The 25,593-nt window shown below is 41.9% G+C and overlaps 1 protein-coding gene across 1 annotated transcript; it reads left to right on the forward strand.

The window, feature by feature from the left end:
- The first annotated feature begins 23 nt into the window (after positions 1–23).
- Positions 24–24,006, forward strand: LOC119742179 (circularly permutated Ras protein 1-like). The gene is made up of 20 exons (XM_038218222.1): positions 24–170; positions 4,020–4,214; positions 6,104–6,166; positions 7,575–7,697; positions 8,309–8,491; positions 9,879–10,071; positions 10,919–11,183; positions 12,283–12,363; positions 12,611–12,659; positions 13,569–13,734; positions 14,636–14,720; positions 15,031–15,234; positions 16,541–16,730; positions 17,396–17,647; positions 18,129–18,251; positions 19,130–19,225; positions 20,657–20,748; positions 22,098–22,206; positions 22,704–22,835; positions 23,774–24,006. Exons 2-20 carry the CDS (start codon positions 4,050–4,052, stop codon positions 23,873–23,875), a joined length of 2,673 nt encoding a protein of 890 aa, XP_038074150.1. The 5' UTR covers positions 24–170; positions 4,020–4,049; the 3' UTR covers positions 23,876–24,006.
- Positions 24,007–25,593: the final 1,587 nt, after the last annotated feature.

Raw genomic sequence — 25,593 nt, forward strand, 5'->3', positions numbered from 1 at the left:
TCTATAAATAGAGCTCACGCACGTATACATATGTTCGCCCTCACGGACGTAAACACGCATACCTGCGCCGCGTTCTTTCGAAGTAAATATCGCACGGTTTGTTTCCACTCAACCATCTGGCAGATTTCAACCATTTCTTCAGTTCCCAGCCAGTCAGTTTACAGTCTAGAGTAAGTGCGATACAACATTACAAGTAATTCTCATAAATCGTCGTGTGATGAATTTGGGGAAAGCCTATAGTAAAAGATTTTGCAAACGTTAACCACACGGCCGGCTATGTACTGTGTACTGTACGTTGAATGGGTGCAATACAACATGCACTTGAGTGGCTCAGAGTTACTCCTAGAACTATGAGGCTCCACACTACGTGGAGCCTCATAGTTCTAGGAGTAGCTCAGAGTAGAATGGGAAGAACATTACCGCAAGGTAAAATCTCGAGTTTTCCATTTCACGAGGCGAAGCCGAGTGAACTGGAAAAGTCCAGATTTTACCGAGTGATAATATTCCTCCCATTTCACAATTTATAGCCACTCAGTATTTGTTTTATAACTGACACAATCCTTGTTATACTATTGAGGGCCCTATTTTAACTTTTATTTCAAAACACAAAATTGGTGGAAAATTTAAAACATTTAGACCTATTAAAATCATTTGAAAATTCTCAGTCCACTCAGCAGCACATTTTGCCCTGTACTGGTACTCATGGGGAAATTTACACTGGTGTCTGGTAGGCCTACCTAGCCTGGGTCCGCTCATAAGTCCGACGCCTCATATAAGTCCGACGCCTCATAAGTCCGACAAAATCGCATCCCCTAACCAAATAAAGGCCCATAAGTCCGACGCCTCATAGGTCCGACGCCTCATAAGTCCGACGCGGCAAGATTACCATATGCGAAGTTCACTAATTTTCCTCTGTATTGACTAACATAACAAGCCCCCAGATAGCAATTTCATGTCATCAAAGTCAATTTGAGCAGTGAGAAAATACAAGCATTTTCTTAGAAAACACTTAGAATTTTTCAGTCCACTCTCATAGAGTTTGTACACAGAGTGTTGAGTGAACTTCGTATATGGAAATCTTTCCGTCCGACACCTCATAGGTCCGACGCCTCATAGGTCCGACGCCTCGTAAGTCCGACAAGTTAAACGTCTCGTTTTTCCGTTGTCGGACTTATGAGGCGTCGGACCTATGAGGCGGAATAAATAAATTTTATGCCTCATAAGTCCGACGCCTCATAAGTCCGAAATTTCGGACATATGAGGCGTCGGACCTATGAGGCGTCGGACTTTATGATACGGCCCCGGCCTACCCACTAGTGTGGCCTTGGTATCTCTGGCCACACACCTGCCTCTCCAAACTACTGTGGAGTTTGTCCAAAAAAAACCCCACAAATTTGTTTACAAATTGTTGTATTCTATGATGTCTCAGCTTCTTTCCTCGGGGTTGTTAAATCGTCCTTCTATCCAATTTTTCGAGAAATTTAGGCACTTCTTGAGTCCGTGTGTAGGATAAAACGTCTGTGGATGGCAGCCATTTTGAATGTAAGAAGCAATGACCCCAAAGCTGTGACGTCGTGAAATGCAAATCGATCTTGTCGAGTTGCAATGAGACGGCTGTTTCTTGCTACAATGGATTCGCCCAGACGGTTGCGCGCTAATATCGGTTGAGAGATTACCCTAATTCATGTAATTACTACCTTTTACCCTTGACTACACGCAGACACCTCCGTATGACAAATGTATGATCGTACACCAACAAATTGCCAAAAAAAAATTTCCTACCTACACAATGTACCTACCCTTTTTTTCAAATGCCATGTGATTGGAAGCAGTGGGTCTTTTTTGGCCTTAAATGTATGGTTTTTACCCCTTTTTACTAGTACCATAACATATATCAGTGGCTGAACGGGGGGGGGAGGGGGGGGGGGGGATGCACCACCACCCACCCCCCATCCGGGTCTGCATGCCACTAGCTGTCACGTCTTCTGTCACATGTAAGCAATGGGGCATCGACAAGTTGGTGTCATTTATTGAGTGAAAAGGTGATAATATTGCAAATAAAAACATTTGAATCAATTTCCTTATTATCTGAGAATATATATAACAGGCACTTGTCAGGAATATTGAAAGTAGTAAAGCAAGATAAACCAATAGGAGAGTTGTTCACTGTGTTCAGCTAACTGTGCAGTGGTGTACGTACACGTATGTATACGTGTCCTGACAAGAACAGAGTGACTCACCAACAGGTTCCAAGGATGCAAGGTCAAAGCTTGTTTGATTGCCAAACAAAATTACAAGCGTACCTGAGTGCGGAATCACCAGGATATAGGCAGCACTGCTCCATTGGTAATCATCAGCATTGCACCACATCCCTGTGCGTTGTGCAATAATGCTTATAGCTCAGCAAACTGGCAAACATTTATGAATAATTCTTGACTTCAAAAATTAGTCCACTAGCTCCCAACCCATGGGTATACATACATTATATGACAATTGTAATTTACCAACACAGTTAGAACTAGAATTAACCTCACAATATAATACTCGAGATTGAAATTTCCCTAGTTGCCTGTTGTAATTGTACATGTAGGTTCAAATTAAAAACAATGATTTGTTTTGGTGTTCCTTTAAAATCAAGGGGGGGGGGGGTTCTCATAAACTGTGCTTCATAATTTACTGACACGGGTTCATATACTGACTTGTTTTTTACTACTTTTCTTGATCATCACAACATGTTTGGAGGAAACTGAACTTATTGATAAAGAAAGTAACACTGAATCAGAGAAAGAGTGTTTACAAGTGATCAGTCTCCCCATTTGATAGGCCTATAGGCTAGCTATGCCAGCAATGCAGGCACCTGAATAAAAGATCACTTTCAAATTTAGCCTTGGAAAAAAGAGGTTATTGTTGTCACCTCACAAGGTGAACTCGTGCTACCGGTATTATTGTGATTTGCCCAAAAAGTTTATTTACACTGTGTGCAGTATTCGCATTTTTTATAATCTGAATTGAAAGCCCAACTTATTTCTTGCATGTGATTGTAAATTTGGGCATCGAAGATTAAGTCACAGTTAAGGCAAGTTGATATTCGGCATATTGTAGCAGCAAAAGCAAAAGAAAGAAAGAAAGAAGAAAACAAACTTAAGATTACTAAAACATCACATAAAGTACACATGCACTTTGAATATGCAAACGTGAGCACGTTTTATTTGTATAACTCCAGCGAATTCGCATTGAAAGCTTCTTTTATCTCCAACTCACTTATCTCTCCATCCACATGAAGTGTGAAGCCTCATATAGGCTTCATGCATGAACAAGAGAGGGCGCTTTTTTACCACTTTTGAGAACCCAGTGGAGGGGACACACACATCCATGTTCTGGTTCTCGCGGGTATCTATAGCACGATGTACGCTTGACATACAATGTAGGACATATTAAAGATATAGTCCATCATTTGTAATTTGTAATTTGACGTGTTCTCGCTGAGCCGATTGCAGCTACATGATGTCGCGCACTGATCCGACGAATTATAACAACCGGGGGTGCGTGTGCGTCATGCCAATGCTTGCGCGCGCTTTGCCGAATAATAAAACGAACTACTAATTAAAATTGTCCTACGGTGCCTCTTAAGAAGCACCGTTGGAAAGGCCTTCTTTCGTTGATTACTTCAAAATGACAGCTTGCCAGAAAGAATAATTTCACAGGGAGTTTAGTCCCCTTACTATCAACCAAATATGTGTTTCAACAATATTTACGCCAGCTTCTTTTCGGATAGCTGCAAATGATGGGCTATAGCTTTAAATTTTATTTTGAATGTGCCATAGGTTATGCGCCGGTCTTCGCATGAGCATCAGGTGTCATTGGCAATGCCTTCGAATGTCCCTCCTGCAAATGTAGTGTTCTCCCCCAACTCTCCCTTTCTTACCGTTGACGCACAGAGCCCAGAAGGTGTTCTTAGTACACGAAGGTATGAAATTATTATTTTTAAAAGAAAGTAACATTAATTCTTTGCTGCACAGGTTTGAATTTGAAGTCCATAAGCAGTCAAGATGGAGTTTGGAGGCAAGTTTGTGTACATGAAGAAGCGGGCCAAGAGAGAAGAGGCAAATGCCCCACAGGCAGCGATTGAGGATGATGAGGATGAAGTCTACACAACTGAGGACTTGGCCCTGGGTCTCAAGACTTCCTCATCAGTCGCTGCTGATGATGGCAAGGTACATGTATGTTTTATCGCTAAGCCATGTCCACATTGGATTAATGTTTACCCGCAACACATTTTATTAATTTCTTTGGTTAACCCTAACTGCCCTGAATCCTTCAAAATCCTCTTTGCCAAAGTGGAGGAATTTGGAGGATTAAGGGTACTTGGCAAAAGTGCATTACTGATTTCGTAAGATGGACTTTGTCAAGGTCTTGGGCCGGACCCTGTGTTTTTTTTTTGCTCAGCCATGCATAAATATAGGCCTGGATTATGCTTGAAGTCCTCGGTACTGCTCCAGGATGTTACTGGTCAAGCCTCAAAATATTGACAGTCACTGCCGCAGGCAGTTGTCAACCCTCCATGGACCATATTCAAGAAATAATGGAGGATTTTGCAGGATTGAGGCATGCTATTTTTCCATGAGGCCAATTGGAGGATTTTGCAGGATTGAGGCAATCCTAGCTAACAAGCCTAGGGATCGAGTAAGGGTTAATATGGTTCTTTGGTCAGATTAGCTAAATTTGGTCCTAAACAGGTGACATCCTGATCACGTCATCATTGGTCATGTGACGTCACCTTATTAAAGACTGTGCATAATTTTGAACTGCTATCTAGAGATCTACAAGGTAATTTGGGTTTATGTTGTTCCTGAAAATGAAAAATGGTATAAAATTGACGAAAAATGATTAACAAAACACCAATCTCTTCATTCAGTAGTAGTGTTTTAGAACACCCCAACTGTATGCATATTTGGCAGGTCTCCTACCTTTCAGCCGTTAAAAATAACCTGTAAAAGTGTGGGTCTGGCTGCATAAAACGAAATAAAAAAATTTAAAAATTGGGGCCGAACATGTTATTATACGGACTTATGATGATGTTCGAGATAGTGACTGAAAGTGCATGACATTCGAGATTTCTAAGAATGCTGCCGTGTGTAGCGCTAAAAAAATTCCACGCTCGATGTTGGTTAGGTCGTTAGTTGTGTAGATGTTCCCGCTCAAAATTACATTTAAATTTGACTTAAGCCTCGCGGCATTTTAATTTTCATCCGAACCACAATCTAGGTCTCGATTGGGATTTGTTTGCGAACGTTGTTTATTTTGTAATTGTAGTTCCTGCATGTCCTGGTGTGATCAATTGAGTGAAACAAGAAGTGTTTTAAAACATTGTAAAACAATCGTTTCATCATACATGTCATACCGGTTGCAAAAGGTATTTAAGCAGAAAGTATAAAATACTTTTTCATTAGGGCATCTATATGCTATTTTTTAGTCAGAGCATGCAGAAATACAAATGACACATCATAACATGGATAATATTTGCAAGTCCATGTTATTTTGGGTTTCTATTTCAGTTTAATCTCCTTTGACTCATTCATGTCCACGGAAATGAATTGCTCACCAGAAGAAACCAAACCAAAAATGGAATGTTACGTTTTTTTTGTTTGAACATCCTCCTGGTCATGTTACTTTGAAAATGTATTTTGCTGTTTTTACCATGTTTACTATGAATCTGAACAGAGAAATTTACTCCAGCGGGATTTGAATTGTGACCTCTGGAACAAAGACATTGACAAACTAGGGAACCGCCAAGAAAGCTACAATGTACGGTTTTCCGGAGGTCGCATATTCAAACCCCACTCCAAGCAATTTCTTTATATTTATGTACCAAGTCAGTTTCCCATTCTGGTTTATTTGACGATTATTTTTTTTTAGGTATGGATTGTAGGGGGGGGGAGGCGCTAAGTTTGAAAATTGTAACGTGTGTTTAATTTTTCTTCTGAAAGTTTACTGAAAATTGTATGATTCATGTTTATGTAAAAAATTGAGTTGTAGATTTTACTATTTTACAATACATCGCTTGTGTAGCCCCATTAATGTCATTTTAAAAATACTTTTTCAGACATGCATGCTGGACATTTTGGATACTGCAGGCCAGGAAGAGTTCTCATCAATGAGGGAACAGGTAAGATTTGAAACTCACACATTCTAACACAATTTAAACGTGTGGTCTTTAATGAATACGGTGTGACATGCATAAGGGCACATATGGAAACTCCTGGCTAATTGTCTGGATGTCATTTGCCTATCAGTCATTTGTCAGTGCCTTGGATAAACGATAACGTGCTTGTTAAACCGTGGTATAAGATTGTTGTATATTTCATAGGATGCAGAGTTGTAATGAGTCACTGATTTTTGTGATTCGAGTCCAGTCGAGTCATTACATCAAGAAGGTCGAGTCGAGTCACAGTGTTTACATGTAGTAGTGTTGAGTTGAGTCAAGTATTTAGCTCGAGTCAATTCGCGTCACAAATATTTAAACACTTAATACACCCAAGAGAGAAAGTAATTTTGTTGGCTTTTCTAATTTTACATTCGAGCTACTAGATGTGGTGACACCACATTTGACTCTTAATGAAAATAAAAAGGGGGTGATCAACATTCAACTAATGGGGACACTGATCAAACCACGTATGTTACATTATTCCCGAACATTCTAACGTGACGTGAACAAAAAACGGCACTGGCGTAAGTCATTGCAAATATTTTTCTCAAAGTTTTGCTTATATTTTTGGGACTCCAGTCTTACATGTATTAGCCTTCCTCGAGTCGAGTCGAGTCATTCTGATGAGGGACTCGAGTGAAGTTGAGTCATTTGCTCGCAGTGATTTAAGTCCAGTCGAGTCATTTGCCCTTGGGGACTTGAGTCGAGTCGAGTCACCAAAAATTGTGACTCGAGTCGAGTCATTGGCTCGAGTCAATACAACTCTGATTGGATGAAAACTGTTCGTGTTTGTGTTTCAGATGTTCATAGTTGACGACCTAATTTAGTCACTTGCGAAAATAAGCTTGATGGTTCTCAAATACTTTTGAATATTTCTGTTCCTCAGCTACTTTCTTCAACATACTTATAATTACATTGTAAAATAAACCCTGCACACATGCAAGATAGGTCATGTACCCCGGTACAATTTGGTTCCGTGTGCGTGTATATCAAGACTGAAGCATTGGACTGCTCAATGAAAACGCATACGGGTACAAAACAGAGAAAAGAATCATAGAGCAAGGAGCATGATAGTGATTTTACAAAATAACTGTTGCCTGTTGTGATATAACAAAACAATTGTTGTCTGTTGTGATATAGTCAATGGGTTCTGTACAACCTCAGGGGAAATTGGGACCCCCTCAGCTTCACCTCGGGTGGCATTAACTGGCCCTCGAGCGCACAGAATGCCACATGTGGACTACATTGCAGCAGACAGCGATTGCAAACATGTACATGTAGCTGACATGAATAACTCCTTAAAATCAGACCTTCTTTAATTGATACAATGCGGTCTTTTTTTTAAAATGTTATTTCTTTTGTCCTGCAGTATGTTCGCAGTGGGAATTGCTGTATGATTATATACGCCATCGATAACAGGAAATCCTTTGAAGAAGCTGTCAACATCTACAAATGGGTCCTGCGTTTGAGACAAGTCGACAAGATGCCCGCAGTATGTATCTTATTTCCATTAAACCCTAACCCTAGCTCCCAGATTGTTCTTCTTCATATCAGGATTGATTCTTATATCAAGATTGTTCTTCCTCAAATCTTCTTCAAATCTTCCTCATATCAGGATATGAGGAAGATTATCGAGACAGCCACTATTACTTTATATCCATGGGGCTTGATGCCCCGTGAAAGTGCACATCGAAAGTGTCAAAAAATTGAATAGATACTAATTTTTAATGCCGTGGTTTCAACTTTATATTTGCCCATCTATTCAACACAGCTGTAACTCCAAAGAATATGGAGTAGAGATCTACAGAAATCTTGTGTCCAACGTTTGTAGATACATGTAGCAGTTGGGTTTAGGAATGCTGAACCTTTTACCAACATGTACAGCTGTATACTTATATTTTTTAAATATTTATCCTGCAGGAGTCGAACACGTGATAATGTAGTGCGTCCGTTTCCCATATGCTGTGAGACTTATGGTGGAGTGGTACATGTATGTTGGACGCAGGTGTGAATTGCATTCTCTCTCCCCCCCCCCCCCCCCCCCCCCCCCTCCCGGGTTAACTGAATATGTTGAGTAAATGTACGACAACTACCTTTTTTCAGATCCTGTGTGGCAACAAATCTGATCTGGCAGATGTGAGGGAAGTCCCAACAGATGAAGCTGAGAAGCTAGCCAAGGATAACAATATGGCGTTTATGGAGACATCAGCTAAAACCGGAGACAACGTTAAGGAGAGTTTCCATGCCTTGGTGCGTTGCACACCACGGACCGGGACCACCTATAAGGTACATGTGCAGAACTCTATGCCCCAATCTATAACAAATTAGCTCAAGTTATCTACTGACACTCATTCAAATGGGCCGTGTTTTGTCGACCATTAACTTGAAAAATGGACTCTCCATGGCAAACTCTCGGTGGCTATTCACTAGAAATGTTTAAACGCATCTGGTCGACACAGCGGGCCAGATTTATAGCACTGTCCAGCTGACAAGTTACAGTGAGTCAGTTTGTCAATCCGAGTCTGTCAGATACAAAGTACATGTAGACACTAGACTTGCCCCCAAAAAACGGTGAGCAGTCCTTAAATAGATTCATTAAAAGTTTTGGAATGCCTGGCCAACCCTAAATTGGAGAGTGGGAAGTGTGGCTTACTGGTAAGGGTTTGCGGCTCGCGTTCAGTGGGTCACGTGTGGTCTAGCAGTTGAGCACAGGATTCATGATCGTGAGGTTGTGGCATGGGTTTGAGCCCCGCCGTGGCTATGTGTGTTGTGCCCTTGAGTGAGGCGCTTTACCTCAATTACTCCTCTCAACCCAGGTGTTAAATGGGTACCGGCATTATCCAATGCTGGGAAGGTAACAGACTCGCTGTGGAGGAGATGTGGCGATCCCCCACAGCAGCATATGAGTCTGGCCCAATTGCTTAAGAAAGAGAGATGGGCACTCCCATCCTGTGAACACAGGTTCGTTGCATTTACCTTTTACCTCTCAGAAGGTCATATGAAAGTAGCTGCTTGCCATTGTTTGTCCGTACTCCTTTCTACAGTATGAACTAGCAGACTGGAGAGTAACCCGAGTTGCATCCCATCCAGGTGGGAAAAAAAATATTCCTACTGGTAGTTACATGTAACCAGAGCTAAACAGTAGTGAGTCATATTGACTTGAGACAGACTTTACTGACTTTAATACTCCAAATCCACCAATTCCTTCATCCAAGTTTAACAGCATTTTGGTGGTTTGGGGACTGCGTCATTTCGCCAGCATTATATATCATTTTGGCTCAATTTTTCAGTCTGGTACATGTGTGTATGCAAAGAATGTTTCATTCGGCTAATACACTGTGTTGGATTTTGACTAAATCAGAAAGACTCGGCACAAAAAGGGGAATTGTGCCTTTGATGAATTTTGGGGAATTGTGCCTTTGATGATTCAAGCATGGCTTTTGGCACACATAGTATTTTTGCAAGCTACAAATCTGCGATGGACTATAGCCAAATATCTTTCTCATGACATACTCTGACTGTGCTACATGCCAGGCTTGTATCACCAAAGGCACAATCCCATCACCTATCTGCCGTACTGGCTCCCTCTTAACTGTCAGAGTTTGGTAACTTATATCAAATGACATGAAAAATACAAAGTGCTGCATGACTTCTTTACTTGGTCGTTCTTCAGGTGATAGTTCTGGGAGCTGGTGGGGTGGGTAAGTCGGCCATCACAGTCCGTTTCGTCAGCGATCAATTTGTGACAGACTACGACCCGACGATTGAGGACTCGTACATGAAGCAGGTGGTGGTGGATAACATTCCAGCTGAGATGCTCAAAGCTGAGGCGCCTAAGCCAGCTCTGCCACAGGCCTCTCAGTCAGGTAGGTGTACAGAGCTTACTGGTGTTAACACCTTGATGAGTCCATAAAACAACAGAGTGCTTTGGGGTGGTATAAGGAGTAACAGGCAGGGCGCTTTGGGGTGGTATAAGGAGTAACAGGCAGGGCGCTTTGGGCTGGTACAGGTACCAATGGGTATAACCCTAACGATCCCCAACCCGCCAAACACCAGGGTTTGTTGGAATCTGTTAGGATGAGTACTGCACTAGTAAACTGACTGTGCTTTACGTAGGATTTGGCATACCACAAATAAACAAGGATGGCCAAATTTGTCTGCTGATCGGTTAGCATTAGTGCGAAAATTGTGATGTACATAGGCTGAAGCAAGTCCAAGATACCTAGACTGTTCTCAAGTTACGTAGAAGAATGTACTGAGTGAAAGTTTTGTGCTCTCATGCGGTGCCGTAAAGTTGCACTTAGAATGCCGGTACTCTGCCAATATCTTCATTGACTTCAATTCGATAAAATTTGAAGGATAGAGCCTTCTGTTAAAAATACAACTTGTACAAAGGTGTCACCTCAAATCTCCATATTGACTCTCGATAACTCACTGGGCTTGGTCTCATTCAAGGTTTTGGTCTGACTTACCTCAAACAGGCAATAGAGACCTTGTGAAAAATTCAGTTCAACGAACTGAATCCAAGGGAATTTAGAAAAAATGCATTATTTCCCTTTCTATGAAGGTGTGGTAGGCTTTGTTCACAATGAAAGCTTTCCAGATGGAAAACAAACAAAACGGATGTATCGGAGTGCAGACTTTGCAGCACATGTTGTTGTCTGCCAAAAAGGTTGTCAACTCCACCTGTCTTTCTTTCCCCACATATGTCAGCTCCCCCTGTTCCCAAGAGGAAAGGCTTCATTGACTCCCTCTTTGGCCGTAAAAGCTTGAACAAGAATGTCGTTCAGCAGCAACAACAACTGCATGGCGTTGCACTTCCTCCTCGTAAAAAGATGGCCGACAGGTCAGCCGACAGGTCGGCCGAGAAGTCTAAGAAGATGGCGTACCGCAAGGCAGACTCCAACATTGTCTTGCTGCCCCTGGGCACCCTTGAGAATGAGCCCACGGTGGTGACTGGGGATCCAATTCACTGCAGGTGAGTAATTAATCGCAATGGTGTAATGCCTCGATACTGCAGGAAGTATGCATGACTAATCCTATTCTAAGTGTGCACAAACCAACAGCGTGTACGGTGAAAGTCAGGTGCCAATAGTGATGCGTTTGAGTGCCACTCACTCCCAGTGGTCTCCCACAACTCTCCATATGAAGGGGTACTTGTGCACATACATTTATCGGTCATTCCATTAAAGCTATAGTCCATCATTTGCAGCCATCCGAAAAAGTAACTGGCGTAATTATTGTTGAAAAACATACTTGGTTGAAAGATAGTAAGGGGACTAAACTCCCTGTGAAATTAATCTTTCTGGCAAGCTGTCATTTTGAAGTAATCAATGAAAGAAGGCCTTTCCAACAGTGCGTCTTAAGACGCACCGTTGGAAAATTTAGATTAGTAGTTCGTTTTGTTATTCGGCGCAGCGCGCGCAAGCATTGGCACGAGGCATAGGCGCGCGCGGTTGCTATAATTCATCGGATCAGTGCGCGACATCGCGTATTGCTGCAATTCAAAACAATTCAAAACATGATTCAGCAACTTTTGATTTGAAATTGAGATCCTCGAATGTTGTTTTTCACGAAATATACAGCTAAAGCTGAGCTGAACCTTCATCAGGTTAGTTGTTCAGTATCTTTCATTAGATTTTGAACACTTTTGTTGCTTCAAACGAACAAAATGCACAAATTACAAATGATGGACTATATCTTTAATGTGGGGTCAAATTTTTTGTGTCATTTGACATGTATAAGATTTTGTAATTCAGGACGCATTCTTTAATGTCTTCTATCTCCAAGAATGATTATGTTTAAAAGTACCTGCCAAACAAATACAAAATAGTGTGAAGTCAATTTTAATACTTGAATGGCAAATTACACAGGTCAGGTGTAACAGGGACACACAAAAATGTCACGCTTGTGGACCCCAAATTTATGGAGTGACCATACTGCATAGTATTTCACTCCCTGTACACTCCCTTCACAAAATAAACGGCCTGAAACGTTTTCGTAGATATGTGACATCTCCAGATAGAACTCATGATCATTTGTCTTGAACATTGGTATTTTGTGGTTCTTGCACACAGTGAATGCCAGTCCGTGCTTTCCCATGTCTCTAAGCTGGATCAAGCTGAGGCGGATGGAGATAGCAACAGAAAGTGGAAATGGTAGGTACATCAACACATGGCCAGTTCATGCTTCACGCTATTGGAATGCGAGTGAGAAGAAAATTGACGTCAGGAAACATTTGCAGCGAAATTCGAATTCGAAGTTGAAATGTGTTCAGCTTTTGCGAATTTACAGTGCAAATACTTGCCATGCATAATCTCATGTTTGAGTTTCCGCTCGCTTTTGGAGGTTTTTTTTCGTTACCTATAAGATGACAACTACTTTTCTTTGACTTTTTTTTTCCAGTGAGTTTTGCGGCCACATCAATGAGGGATTGGATGTTGTGGAAGAAGAGGTGAGGATTTGGCTTCCGTAATTCCTGTCTTTGTTAAAAATGAGTCATACAGTGGAAGGGAATGTCATGTGGTGGAACCTTCCAGATTAGGCCATAGGCCAAGCAACTGCCCCCCCCCCCCCCCCGGCCCCGTCCCGCCCCGCCCACCTTTGGTTTGTGTGCATTTCTCACAGTGCTTGTGATGGAGTGCAACTCAGCTACCGTGGTCACCTGACCGAAAGTCAAAATCCAATTGGTCAATTTGCACTGTTTGATTGGCAAGCATGAAAGGTCCACATATTGGGTTATGCCTTTTATGAATATAGACGTGATTTCTTTTGGTAAGCTTTTTGACTGTACTTAGTGTAGTACACAGTGCTTATAAAATTACATACTGGAGGACAAAAACCCAGTATCGATATTAAGAATTCCTGCAAATATGGGTATGAAAACGTATACTAAAGAACAAGGGAGGAGCATTCAAAGTCAGGTTTAAAGAGAAACAAAATTCTAAATTCTTCTACAAATTTTCCAAAACATCTCAACTAAACCCAAATTATAAAAATTGAACATACCTTCACTCGATCTTCCTTTGGGTTTAATAAACATACATAGCAGAAATAATTTATGATGTTTTCAAACGTGGTTAATTCACAAAACCTTAGAAGCACTGAAGTGTTTGGTTACCTTCGGGCTACATGTAGTTAAGTTTTCACTTTTTCAATGACTGCCTGCTATTTATTATGTCGATCATTGTTGATTTACCATGTCAATCAAGCCGGTCTGCAGACAGAATGGAACCTTTTGGATGTGGCTAACGTTTAAACGGTGTTTAAAACATTTGCTTAACGATTTCAAAACACAAAGTCACAACCTTAGTTCCTATGTACCTTTAGATAAAAAAAAAACCACTGAATCTCTCCTTTCTAGATTCCCAAGGAGAAGAGTGTGGACTATCTTATGGAGGCAGCCCCAGCCAAGGCTGCTGCTGCTGAGGGTGATGCCAAAGCCAGCCTGTCTGGCACTGGCACCGTGGTGTATTGCATTGACACCAGTGGATCCATGTCCTCTACTACACAAATCTCGGCCCTGCAGTGTTAGTACACAGACTTTGTGATTATAAAAAACGATAACATTCCAGGCCTTTACATGTTGAATTTTCAAATAAAGTTGCACCCCGCCCCAGTCCTTCTGATTTGAGGCGTGTGATCGCACCCCCACGCCATCGCACGCCTAAAACTTCCAGCGAATAATCGCACGCCTGAATCCCTCAGTACCGCACACCACGGCATACATTTACGACATAATTATTCTTCATATACGGTGAAGAGAAAAAAAAACCAAGATGAATATCATAAAAAATATACCAGTCCCAGCTTTGACCACAGAATCACACGCCTAGAAAATCACACGCCTAGAAAAATCCGGGTATGCCCTTCTCCACACACCTGTGATTTTCAAATCAGAAGGACTGCCCCCCCCCACCCCCCCCCCCCCCCCCCCCCCCCCCCCCCCCCCCCCCGCCCTTTGATTTTTCCCCGTGAGTGCCTTTCCAGAGCAAAACTTTTACAACAGTTTTTGTTTTAGTTCTCAGATAATGCGAGTGATAGTTGGAAATTCGTGAAAAGCAATTCCTTCATGCTAACTTCAGAATTTCAGGAATTTGTTCAAGTGCGTCAATTTAGGCAACCCTCTGCCAGTCTGCCCGAATTTGTGCCCAATTTTTAGAAGCCACCTTATATTAATTTTCAGACTCCATTTTCGGACTCTTGAAAATTCTTCATCAGGTGTCTTTTTTGTCACTAAATTACCAGTAAAGGTACCAATATTTTACTGACAGGATTTTAAACTTAGCAACTTAGAAATTGTGCAGCCCCATTTAAAGAAATTTGAGGTAAAGTAAAAGTACATATGCCACCTAATATTCAAGTGCTGCCTTTAATCAGTGATTTTTGCATTAATGCTATTTCTGATTCTTTTCTTTTTTTACACTTTAGCTGAATGGATGGCTGTGCAGGGAATAGGTGGGGGTGGTCCCAAATACGTATCAAGGCTGGATTGCATGAAAATGGCAGTCACCAGGTAGGGTTCCAGACCTGTAATTCGTTGCCAGATTGTTGAAATGCCTGCCAGTTTATTAAACAATTTCTAGAAAAAAACTTGACACCCGTGCTTCAGTGAAGTGTCAGTGGCATTTTGAGTCAACGATAGAAAATTTGTGTCTTTGTTTTTGAGCATGCAGTTTGTGCAGAGTGCAGTAAAAAGGATCCATCTTTTTGAAAACCAAGTTCAAGTTATCTTTTAAAAAATCCTTTTAGGGGGAATGAAACTTCAAAAATAGCATGGATTATCACATTCAGTGCTTCAGTTTATTACGTTTTGATTCTTGCAGGCAGCTGGAACGCTACGAGCTGGAGCACCCCGACAAGAAGGTCATCCTGGTGAACTTCAGCCATGAGGTCAAGGTTCACGGCGACGGCAGTCAGCTGCCCACGACAGTCACCGGTCAGAAGCTGAACCAGCTGGACGTCCTGCTGAGAGAGGGCCAGGAGCTGGCTGCTCTGCTGAACATAAAGCCACTCACTGAATCAGCCAGGTCAGATCAGACAGCTCAATTCAATCACCATGTTTGTATAAGCAAAAAAGATCTGTAGAAATCTGTGTGCATGCGTCCGCATCCGCATATGTGTCATTCTATAAAATCGGGGTCCACTTTTTTTCCCCCGGCCTTGCTATAACTGACATGTACATGCATGATTTTATAATTCTGATGCACTTCTTAACTCTTTCAGTGCCCGCGAAATTTGAAAAGTTTAACCCTAAAGTGCCCAATTTCAAGCGTTTTTTGTAATTGTTCAAAATTCTGTAAAAAAAAAAAGTAAATATGTTTTACTCACTAAATTTGTTGTTGTTGCTCTCTGGTATATCCTTGGTATATTGGAAAGTCAATAGTAGTCACGTACATAGTGCTACACCCTGAAACACTGTCCTACACACAGGGGAATTCCGCACTTTTGCAGAAAATATGAGTGTCAGTGCTGGGCCCTCTCGCAAGAACTTGAATAAAACAATAAATATAGGCTGTACCTGAATGAAAATGATATTATTAGAAAGAGCGAGAGCGCCCCCTTGAGATAACATGCGTACTCTACCTCGTACATGTACAAGGTTTGGCGATTTTAAGTACAAACATTACCTCATATATGTATGAGGTTGGCACTGTTGAACTAACAAATATACCTTGTACTTGTACGACTTTGGCACTGAAAGAGTTAATGCAGTCGTCCTCAAAGAGTGATTATGACAAAATTTGTTTCAAGTCGTTCGTAATAGTACTGGAATGGCAAAGTCCAAGGTACCAAGTTAACAGGAACAGGAAGAATGTGACACTTTGTACTCAAAATGTGTAGAATGTGACCCGTCCCTACAAACTGAGCTTAAAGTGGGACTTTTTAAAAATTCTGCTGTTGTATTTCAGTGCATGAACAGTCAACTTACACGTATTGAACAGGATGAAAATAGATAAAGATGTTTGAGCGAACAAAAGCAATGGGAAAGTTAGAATAGGAGGTCCACCTTAAAACTAAAAATTGACCTCCCCTTCAAAGTTTTGCTTTGTCCCAATGTAGAACAAAATGGCATTTTCCGACTTTCGAGATGACAGGTCACATACCCATGTGACCCAGGTAGAAATTGGGTTGAGTTCTGAAAGTGGCACCATGCAACAAAAGGATCTCTGGTTACGTTGAACGCACAGCTGAGAATGAAGACCACCAAATCGGAAGTTTGTGTACATGACACAAATAAAGTGCTGCTGGAAAAGCTATTTTTTGACAAATTCGGCAGAAATGAACACCATTTTAAAGAAATCTGCGGTTTCTCTTGTTTATTTAATCTCACAGCTGTCTGAAGACTAAAGTTGACAGTCTCAGTGAGGGTGGTTCTACGGCCTTGGGCCCAGCCTTGGCGGTCAGCCTGGGACTCCTTGCCAAACTACCAGGATCTGAGATTGTGCTGTGCACCGATGGCATGCCTAACGAGGGAGTGGGATCTCTGCAGCGACATAGCTACGACTCCAATTTCTACAACGAGGTATTAAATACACAGAGCTAGTAGGCCATCAGCCTGGGGTTTAGTCAGTATCAAATCAGGGCATAAATGATTATAGTGAGCATGCACAAGGTATATCGCCCCTAGTGTGGTAACAAGCATTTTGATTGACATTTTGAGAAAAAGGGTGATAACACCCAAAAGCTGCCACCGCTGCTATGCTATCACATATTTTCCAACTCCGGAGGTGTATACCTTGCCAAAAATCGCAATGACGATTATTTTCCCCCCCCCCCCCCCCCCCCCATTTGATACCGGTGGCCAAAATTTTGGACCGAGGATGATGGCCTATAGATTACAATACTGCTTTGAGAGATGTGGTAAAAGTAGCCTCCTGTGGTGATCCAAGGAGTGTTTCGTTTTTTTTCACTGTAGCGAAGGCGAGGGAAGAGGAATGCTCCATGGATACCCAAGTGATGCTAGTGTGACAACCCCATGAGTGAAAGTATTCAGTAGTTGTTTTGTAATGCCTCGCCCACAGATTATGAGAGAATAACAAGGCCATGGCACTCCACACTTACTTGTTATTGTTGATGACCTAGATGATAGCTCTGTAGACAAGATATTCAGATTCAGCCTTAATGTTTTTTGTTTATTTACAACTTGAAAACTCGGAATTTTGTTTTGTTTTGTAATTTGTTGACCAGGCGGGCCGTATAGCTGAGCAGCAACAGACTACCATATCCATCATCGGTATACAGACAGACAGCCACTGCGACTTTGAACAAGTCAGCAAGTGCGTGTCTATCTCCTCGGGGACCATCAACATCCTGAACCCCCACGAGCTGACGCGACAGATCCGCCAGCTGGGACAGGACAAGGTGGTTGCCACCAACGTGGCGGTCACCCTCATGCTGCACCCAACCCTGCAGTTTGACCCCGAGACCGAAGGACCGGAGGTAAGTCTTAAACCAGAGTCCAGTCAGTCATAAGTCAACCAAGAGTCAGTCACATTTCATGATGACCAAGGAATGCCTTGTCACTGTTCAGTAGCACTAACCCCCTAGCTATAGGGTGTTCTGGCTATAAAAACCCTGCTAAAAGCAGTCAAAATGACAAGCCCTCTTAGTGTAGCAAGATCCATCAGGTAAAAAATCTCAGGGCCAAACTGCCTCAGAGTCTGTGGTCACCCACTGCAGCAGGATACAACTCTGGCATTGTTCAGTGAGACCCTTTATCTCAGAATTGGCCATTTATGCAGTGGCCGTGATAGCTCAGTGTGCAACTTGGTTCCACAGACTTTTACACTTGATGTTGCGTCTGAGTTCATGTGCCAGTAGCTTTTGCTTTTTCATCACCAAATGAGCTGTAGAGTCCAGAGTAACATCCATGTAACATAAATTTACAGAACACATGTTGTGTTGATCTCAAACCATGCAGGCTGCAGGGAAGAGTAAGATTTTCAAGAACTATGGTAACGTTCAGCAGTCTACTGACCTGACCTTCAGTTTCCAGCTGCGTCCGGAAGCTGACATTTCAGACTTGACCAAACTGCCATTCCAGGTAAGTAAAAGAAAAAAAGCTGCAAAAAACAGTTGTGGTTGTTTGTCACGATCCCCAGTTCCGTGCACAAGTACCTCCTAAATAGTTAACAAATGGAGAGTAAGTGGGACACTATAAGGAGGGATATTTATAAAGGCATTGATTGTGTGTCGTGCCTGATATGTATACAGATACATTTTGTGCAGTTTCAGTTTAAAAGTAGTCGTGCGTACTTTGCGCAATGCACGTGCGAATCGGGACCTGCATAGCTGGGTCCTTCCCACTGGGCTCTCACAAAGTGGCCACAAAATGCCAACCCCTGTTCATGCACAGAGACCAAGTCATAACAAGAATTTCATAATTTTGTAATGTTTGTGCCATTATTCTGCCAAGCAACATTTGTGGCATGACACAAACCTTTTGAAAATCTACTTAATGGTCAGCTTGCTGATTCCCCTCGTCCCCGTGGTCGCCTCAAAATGCATTTTGCATGCTGAAACGAGACGTATTAAACGTAATGAAAAGTATTTGGCATACCTCGTTCATCTTGGGAAGAAACAGCGCATGACGATCCCAAATGGTGGAATGCACTTTGTATATCGCAGATGGCATGTGTCTGTGCAGACCTACATCAACTGTTGTGTCAAGAGGAGGGAACGTAGACATCAGACATCCAGTTCCAGCTGCAAAGGAATGCGGGCACTTTTTAACACTTTTTTTGCCCTGAGAATTGAAGGCCCCACCCGCAGAGTTCACCTACACACTTTCCTTTTCCACGTCAATTCTCCTATCGTTGACTCCAACGTTTATGGCCATGATGATGATGTACATCCAGCTGTATTGTCATCCTTTAATATCCGGTCAATGTTCTTGATCTTTTTCTCCTTTAACTTCCATAGGTCCAGATCAAGTACACCAAGTCGGATGGTCGCCGTTTCCTTCGCATTGTCACAGAGCAGCGTGAGACCACAGCTGACCGACAACAGATGGAAGAGGTACATATCTTGGCAAAATTTTGTTCCTTCTTCAATATCGGAAATATGTGAAATTCCAGCACTTTATAACACTTACGAAATTTGAATTTCATTTTAAAAACAGACGTATTTCTGGTATCTGTTAAAGCCACCTAAAAACATTTGCAATTACCCGAAAAATGACTTATCAAGTTTGTGCCGGAGGCCGTGTATACATGCAAAAGTTTTGCGGTATTCGGAACGGATGACAGGTAAATTCGCAGGGAGCGGAGCCGGATATATCTGTCAGTGACCCACTCGCAGCAAGCAAGGCTGGAAATATGAATGTGCTGCCCGAGGGTGATGGGTTTAACCCGCCTGGCTTATCGGAGGTTGAGTGAAAAGTAATTCTGTGCCTCATTATGTTCTTGTGGAAATAATCCCGGCGTGAACTGGTTAAGAACAGAAACCTTGCTGAAAGTGAAGACGGGACTGGTATGAAATACCCTGTGTAAACTATTCCACCTAAAATGGTATCGTTTGAAAGAAAATGAACATTGGACTTGAGGGCAGTTTCACAATGAGTGTCCCGGCACACTTTCTTACGTGCGTTAGCAGTGGAATCCATTTATGAGCACCGCTTTCTCTGTTTTCTTAAAACATATAATATTCACTGAGCTGAAACTTCAACAGGTTAGTTTGTATGCACCCTACGATTTTGAACAATTTTGTTTGCTTTTAAGAAAAAGATCCTTCGTACGATTGTGTAAACCAAATCTCAGCACCGCATTACACTCACAGGGGCCCTTGAGGTATTCCACGAGAGCGCGATTGCAAAGTTGAGTAATACAGTGTGTCTCATATGCCACATAGTCTTTGAAATATTTTCCCCATGGTCTATAATTTTTGGCAGATTCGCTGATTAATTATGCAAGACAACTGCATCTTGACCTCTAGATTTTGACCAATCAGCGGGTGCTTTCTATGTCGGGTCTTTGGTCATTCACCATTGTCGCGTCATAGACATCGATAAAAAAAAATAGCCTAGACAGCAACAAAGGCTGTATTATGTTACGCCATTTGCGTAGGCTGTTGTATTACAAAACACTGCATTCGAATTGACTAATCACACATTTAGTCCCGAGGGAATGAAATGACGTCATGATTTAGTAAAGTCGACTCTGATTTGCTGAGGCACAAGATCGCATACATCTGCATGCTTTGATATATCAGATGTTATACAGGAGACTTGGCTCCGTGGATAACGGGTGATACTCAGACTATTATGCCACAAGGCTACGGAAGGAAATCTTCACTGTTATCTATTCTCAAAGATCTTCCGGTAGCCATGCAGTTCCATTTTCTGATGCAAAATCTTGTTGATATGATTTTTCCAGAAAATTGCACTCTTTTACTTTTTAGATTTGAGATCCTTGCAGTGGTGTGACTGTTACACTGTTCTATTTCTTGCAGAATATGAACGTTGCCGTTACTTCAGTAGCTGCCATGCAGAAGGCAGCAGCATTCGCTGAACAGAAGGACACCCAGAGAGCACGACTTCACCTGTAAGTAACATTGCTCAGTGATTCAGAGACATGTTTCTATACACTCTTAAAGGTACAGTCCATCATTTGCAGCTAAGTAACTGACGTAATCATTGTTGAATAGCTTACTTGATTTAACGATAGTAATGGGACTAATCTCCCCGTGAAATTATTCTCTCTGGCAAGCTGTCATTTTGAAAAAATCAATGAAAGAAGGCTTTTCAAACAATGCGTCTAAAGACGCATTGTGGGAAATGTCTGTGGTAGTGCGTATTTAATTCAGCAAAGTGCACGCAAGCGTTGACATGACGCACAGGCATGCACAGTTGCTATAATTCATTGGTTCAGTGCCCAACATCGCGTAGCTGCAATCAGCTCAGCAAGAAAGTGTCTCGGACGCTGAATTAAGGCCCAATTCAAAACAGGACTCAGCAACTTTGATTTGAAATCGAGATCCTAGGATATTGTTTTCTCGGAATAAACAGCATTCTCTAAGCTAAAACTACATCAGGTTAGTTGTTCAGCACCCTTCGCTCATTGGCGTTACGGGTAATCATGTGAGATAGCACTGCCCAGGGGCCAATTTCATGGCGCTGCTTATACTGCTAAGCCAAGTTTTGTGCTAACCATAGCACACAAATCTAACCTGGAGCACTATTTCACAGCCTGTATGTGCTAACGTTCGCGCGCGCATGGCGATTTCTATTGTTCCGTCACAAAGTTAAGCAAATTTTTCCTCTGAGGTAAGCGTGCCTTTTGCTGTGCTTACTGCTTTAGTTCTCCATGAAATAGACAGAGGCTCTGTTAGCAGAACATCGTGTGCTTAGCAGCCCCATGAAATGGGGCCCTATTCTCTTGACCAGCCTACAACCAGTCCAAGTCCCAAGTGATAGTGAGACGGTCAGTCAGTCAGGTTCAAAGAGGACTATACACTGGCCCTCTCATTTTGGGATAAGTGTGAACAAATAAACTGTTGTGCAAGTATCTTCTATAAGTCTTTTTGTGAAGCAAGACAAACATGTATTGTTTCGGTTTGCGGTAGCACCATGTGTTAATAACTACTGTCGCTATTAATAACTTCTGTCGCTCAGTAGGACTGTTCTTATCAGAACTAAAACTACTTGTTGATAACAAGCAGAAGTTGATAACAAGCAGGACAAGTTCTTATCAGAACTAACTATCTTAAGTTGATAACAAGCAGGACAAGTTCTTATTAGAACTAAATATCTACTGAGCGACAGCAGTTATTACCGCATGGTGTTACTGCAAACTGAAACGATACTGATACTCCACCATGCAAAGCCTCAAATCTTATATACATGTACATATATTTGTTCATTGACAACCTGAGTGTTTCCTGTGCACTTTAGGATTTCCAATCAGCGTGTGATGGCCCGGGCAGCTAAAACTAATCAACAGTCTGAGTCAGCTTGCGCGTACGAAGCACCTGCACAAGAACTGTACGACATGCTAGATGAGGTAAATCAACTGTCCACTGACGATAAACAAATATCTGATAAATGCATGCATATTAAGTAGTCTGCCAGTGTGAATTTTACGCAGTGTTGATGACCCACAGGGCTGTGTACAAAGTGCCGTTGGAATTTGTATGAGAAAAATAGATCACATTTTGAATATAAACCATGAATAACAATTTCAGATCCTTGATGCTGTGTTCAATATACACCCTTTGCATTGCAGTCATCTGTGAGTTACATGCTTAAGTTGCACATGGATATATGCAGGAGTAGACCACTTCTCATGCACTTCTCATGAATGCCATTACAAATTGAAAAACACTGTACACAAACTCTAGTTTGGTTTGGAGTTTCCTCGTTTTCTAAATTCCCAGTTGCATGCCTGCTGTTGTTAACATGGTTGTCTAATTAATAATTTGAGAAAGGTTGTTGCGGAATGCAGAAGGTCTGTATGGTATGGATTACTAAATATGGCAAGATTTTTAATTTTTTTTACAGGAAGCATCTGATGACATGTATGATGATGACGATATTTCGTGCGCAAGGGGCTCTGCAAGGGGCTCTTCTGCACCGCGCTCACAGGACAGGTTCCACGCCAAAGTCAAAATGACAAAGAAGTCGAATCTTGCGGTAAGGTCCGGTGTAATGAGTTAAGGGAGGGAGGTTGGCATTCAGGTCATAGTTCACAGGGTTCCCCCAGTCAGGGAAAAATCCCTGAAAATCCTGGAATTGAAAGCTATTATGGAAATATTCATGGAATTTTTTTCCTTTTACAAGGTGTCATGGAAAGTTGATCTTCCAAGAAAAAAAAGTCATGGAGTAGTCATGGAATCCTGCCAAACCCATACTTGATGATGCATAACATTTGGCTTTGGCAGTCTTCTAATTTGCATTCTGGCTTGATATACATGTAATTCCTCTTTATACAATAAGTACTTGAGCGACTTGAGACTCGACAAGAGTGACTTGAGACTCGACAAGAGTGACTTGAGACTCGACAAGAGTGACTGAGACTCGACCAGAGAGACTTGAGACTTAACCAGAGTGACTTGAGACTCGACAAGAGTGACTTGAGACTCGACAAGAGTGACTTGAGACTCAACAAGAGTGACTTGGGACTTGACCAGAGAGACTTGAGACTTGACCAGAGTGACTTGAGACTTAACCAGAGTGACTTGAGACTTGACCAGAGTGACTTGAGACTTGACCAGAGAGACTTGAGACTTGACCAGAGTGACTTGAGACTCGACAAGAGTGACTTGAGACTCGACAAGTGACTTGAGAATTGACCAGAGAGACTTGAGACTCGACAAAAGTGACTTGAGACTCGACAAGAGTGACTTGAGACTCGACAAGAGTGACTTGAGACTTGACAAGAGTGACTTGAGACTTGACCAGAGAGACTTGAGACTTGACAAGAGTGACTTGAGACTCGACAAGAGTGACTTGTGACTTGACCAGAGAGACTTGAGACTTGACCAGAGTGATTTGCGACTTGACCAGAGTGATTTGAGACTTGACCAGAGTGACTTAAGACATGACAAATTGTATTTTTGATCTTTCTTCAGGCGTTTTTGCCATCAAGTTCCAAGGGTGCCCACGCGGCCAAGAATCGTTCAGTGCCCAAGTCCATCAGCGAGCAGTATTATGGCATTAAGGAGAAGAAGTAAATCATCAAAAAGGAGAAGTAAATACCACACTTTGCGGATGGGAACCAGTTTATCTTCGTGCAGGAACTTATTATAGGTTTCCTGTTACTTTGGCATTAGTTGGTCAAATAATGCTTCTGAAATTAATGAAACTAAAATTTTGTTTTCCCTTATACTCAGCATGGCATCCAATAATCCTTCAACTTTGGCCTTAAATATGGCATTCACGTCAATTCATGGTCTTTCAAAACTTCAACATTTTAACAGGTTTTTTGGTTTTAATTGTCAACAGTGAAGTTTGACTTCGGCTGTGAACAAAATGTCTGAGATTTATAAGCTTGGAAATTCTGTGCATACTAGTGAGCTGATTTTGGTAATGCTGGTCCACAATGTCAAACTGGGCACAGGAACAGCCATTGCATGTGCAGCAGCTGAACTCCCTTGTTTTACAGACCAATCTGGGCCCCCTTCAATGGCGAAAGCATCGTTGAGATTATTTGCCACAGGGCAGTTGCTTTTGCATGACGACATGCACAATGGCTTCTCCATTGAAGGGGGCCGTGCGAGTATGCAGCGATCACATGCCCGGATATACGTCTAGCACGACAAGCGTTACATCATTTTTAGTCATTGAAAGTGCTTTTAATCTCAACACGGGACACTTCATATGGAAAACAAATCCTGAGTGACAACCTGGGCTCAATTTCACGGCGCTGCTAAGCACATGATTTTCTGCTAACAGAGTCTCCATCTATTTCATGGAGACTGTAAGCATAAGCACAGCAAAAGGCACGCTTACTTCAGGGGGAAAAATTTGCTTAACTTAGTGACGTAACGATGGAAATCTCCATGCATGCATGTCCGTTAGCACATCCACGCCATGAAATTGTGCTTGCTAGCAAATGTTTGTGCTATGCTATGCACAATTTGTCTGCTAACTGTTAAGCAGAGCTTTGGAATTGGCCATAGTCACCACCAACATGATAGGTGATGGGATCATGTGACAACTGATCTGTTGAGAAAATGTGTTCTGCTTAAAATAGAAGCAGTTTGTCCAAACTTGCCTACGTTTTACTGGAAATAACATCGGAAGTGCAGTGCCTTATGGCGATTTTAACATGAAAGAATAGAGATTTAAAGTGAAAAGTTTTTGTACACCGTATTTTGAAGTTAAGTGTTATGTACTTTCATAATCGATGTAGAATTTATGTTCTTAAAAAAGTGCTTGTCGTATACAGAACAAGTGTATCACAATTCTTTGCATCGGTCTTACAAAAAAATTTAACAAGTGAAAACAATCAGTTACGTTTTAATAATTAACTATTAATGCCTTGAGTATAACTATAACTATAACTTACAACATTTATAATGCGCTTTCCACCATGTTTCAAAGCGCACAGTTGTTTCTTGTACAATTATCAATTTACTGAACAAAGGCTTGTGAAAAAAGAAAGCTCTTAAGTACTGTCTTAAACGAGTCCAATGAATCAGTCTCACGGATGTGGATGGGAAGAGAGTTCCAGAGTTTCGGGGCTAGCACAGAGAAGGCACGGTCGCCATAGCGGGTTTTGGTTTTAGGTCCGGGCAGTAACTGAAGATGGGCTGTAGAATGCGATCGGAGGTGGCGGGATGTAGATGAAATGGCTGTGGACCGGGTAGATACGAGCTTCTGGAGGTATGATGGGGCAAGGTTGTGAATGATTTTGAAAACAAGGAGAAGTGTTTTGAAGATGATGCGT

This window comes from Patiria miniata, unplaced genomic scaffold, assembly GCF_015706575.1.
Source record: "Patiria miniata isolate m_02_andy unplaced genomic scaffold, ASM1570657v1 HiC_scaffold_11, whole genome shotgun sequence".
Classification (NCBI taxonomy): Eukaryota; Metazoa; Echinodermata; class Asteroidea; order Valvatida; family Asterinidae; genus Patiria; species Patiria miniata.

What these genes read in the sequence shown, in the direction of transcription:
- LOC119742179 (XM_038218222.1), top strand. Translation starts at nt 4,050, where the DNA reads ATGGAGTTTGGAGGCAAGTTTGTGTACATGAAGAAGCGGGCCAAGAGA. An exon ending in AAGTCGACAAGATGCCCGCA is followed by an intron (nt 7,698 to 8,308) that starts GTATGTATCTTA and finishes ACCTTTTTTCAG; the next exon opens with ATCCTGTGTGGCAACAAATC. An exon ending in GGGGATCCAATTCACTGCAG is followed by an intron (nt 11,184 to 12,282) that starts GTGAGTAATTAA and finishes TCTTGCACACAG; the next exon opens with TGAATGCCAGTCCGTGCTTT.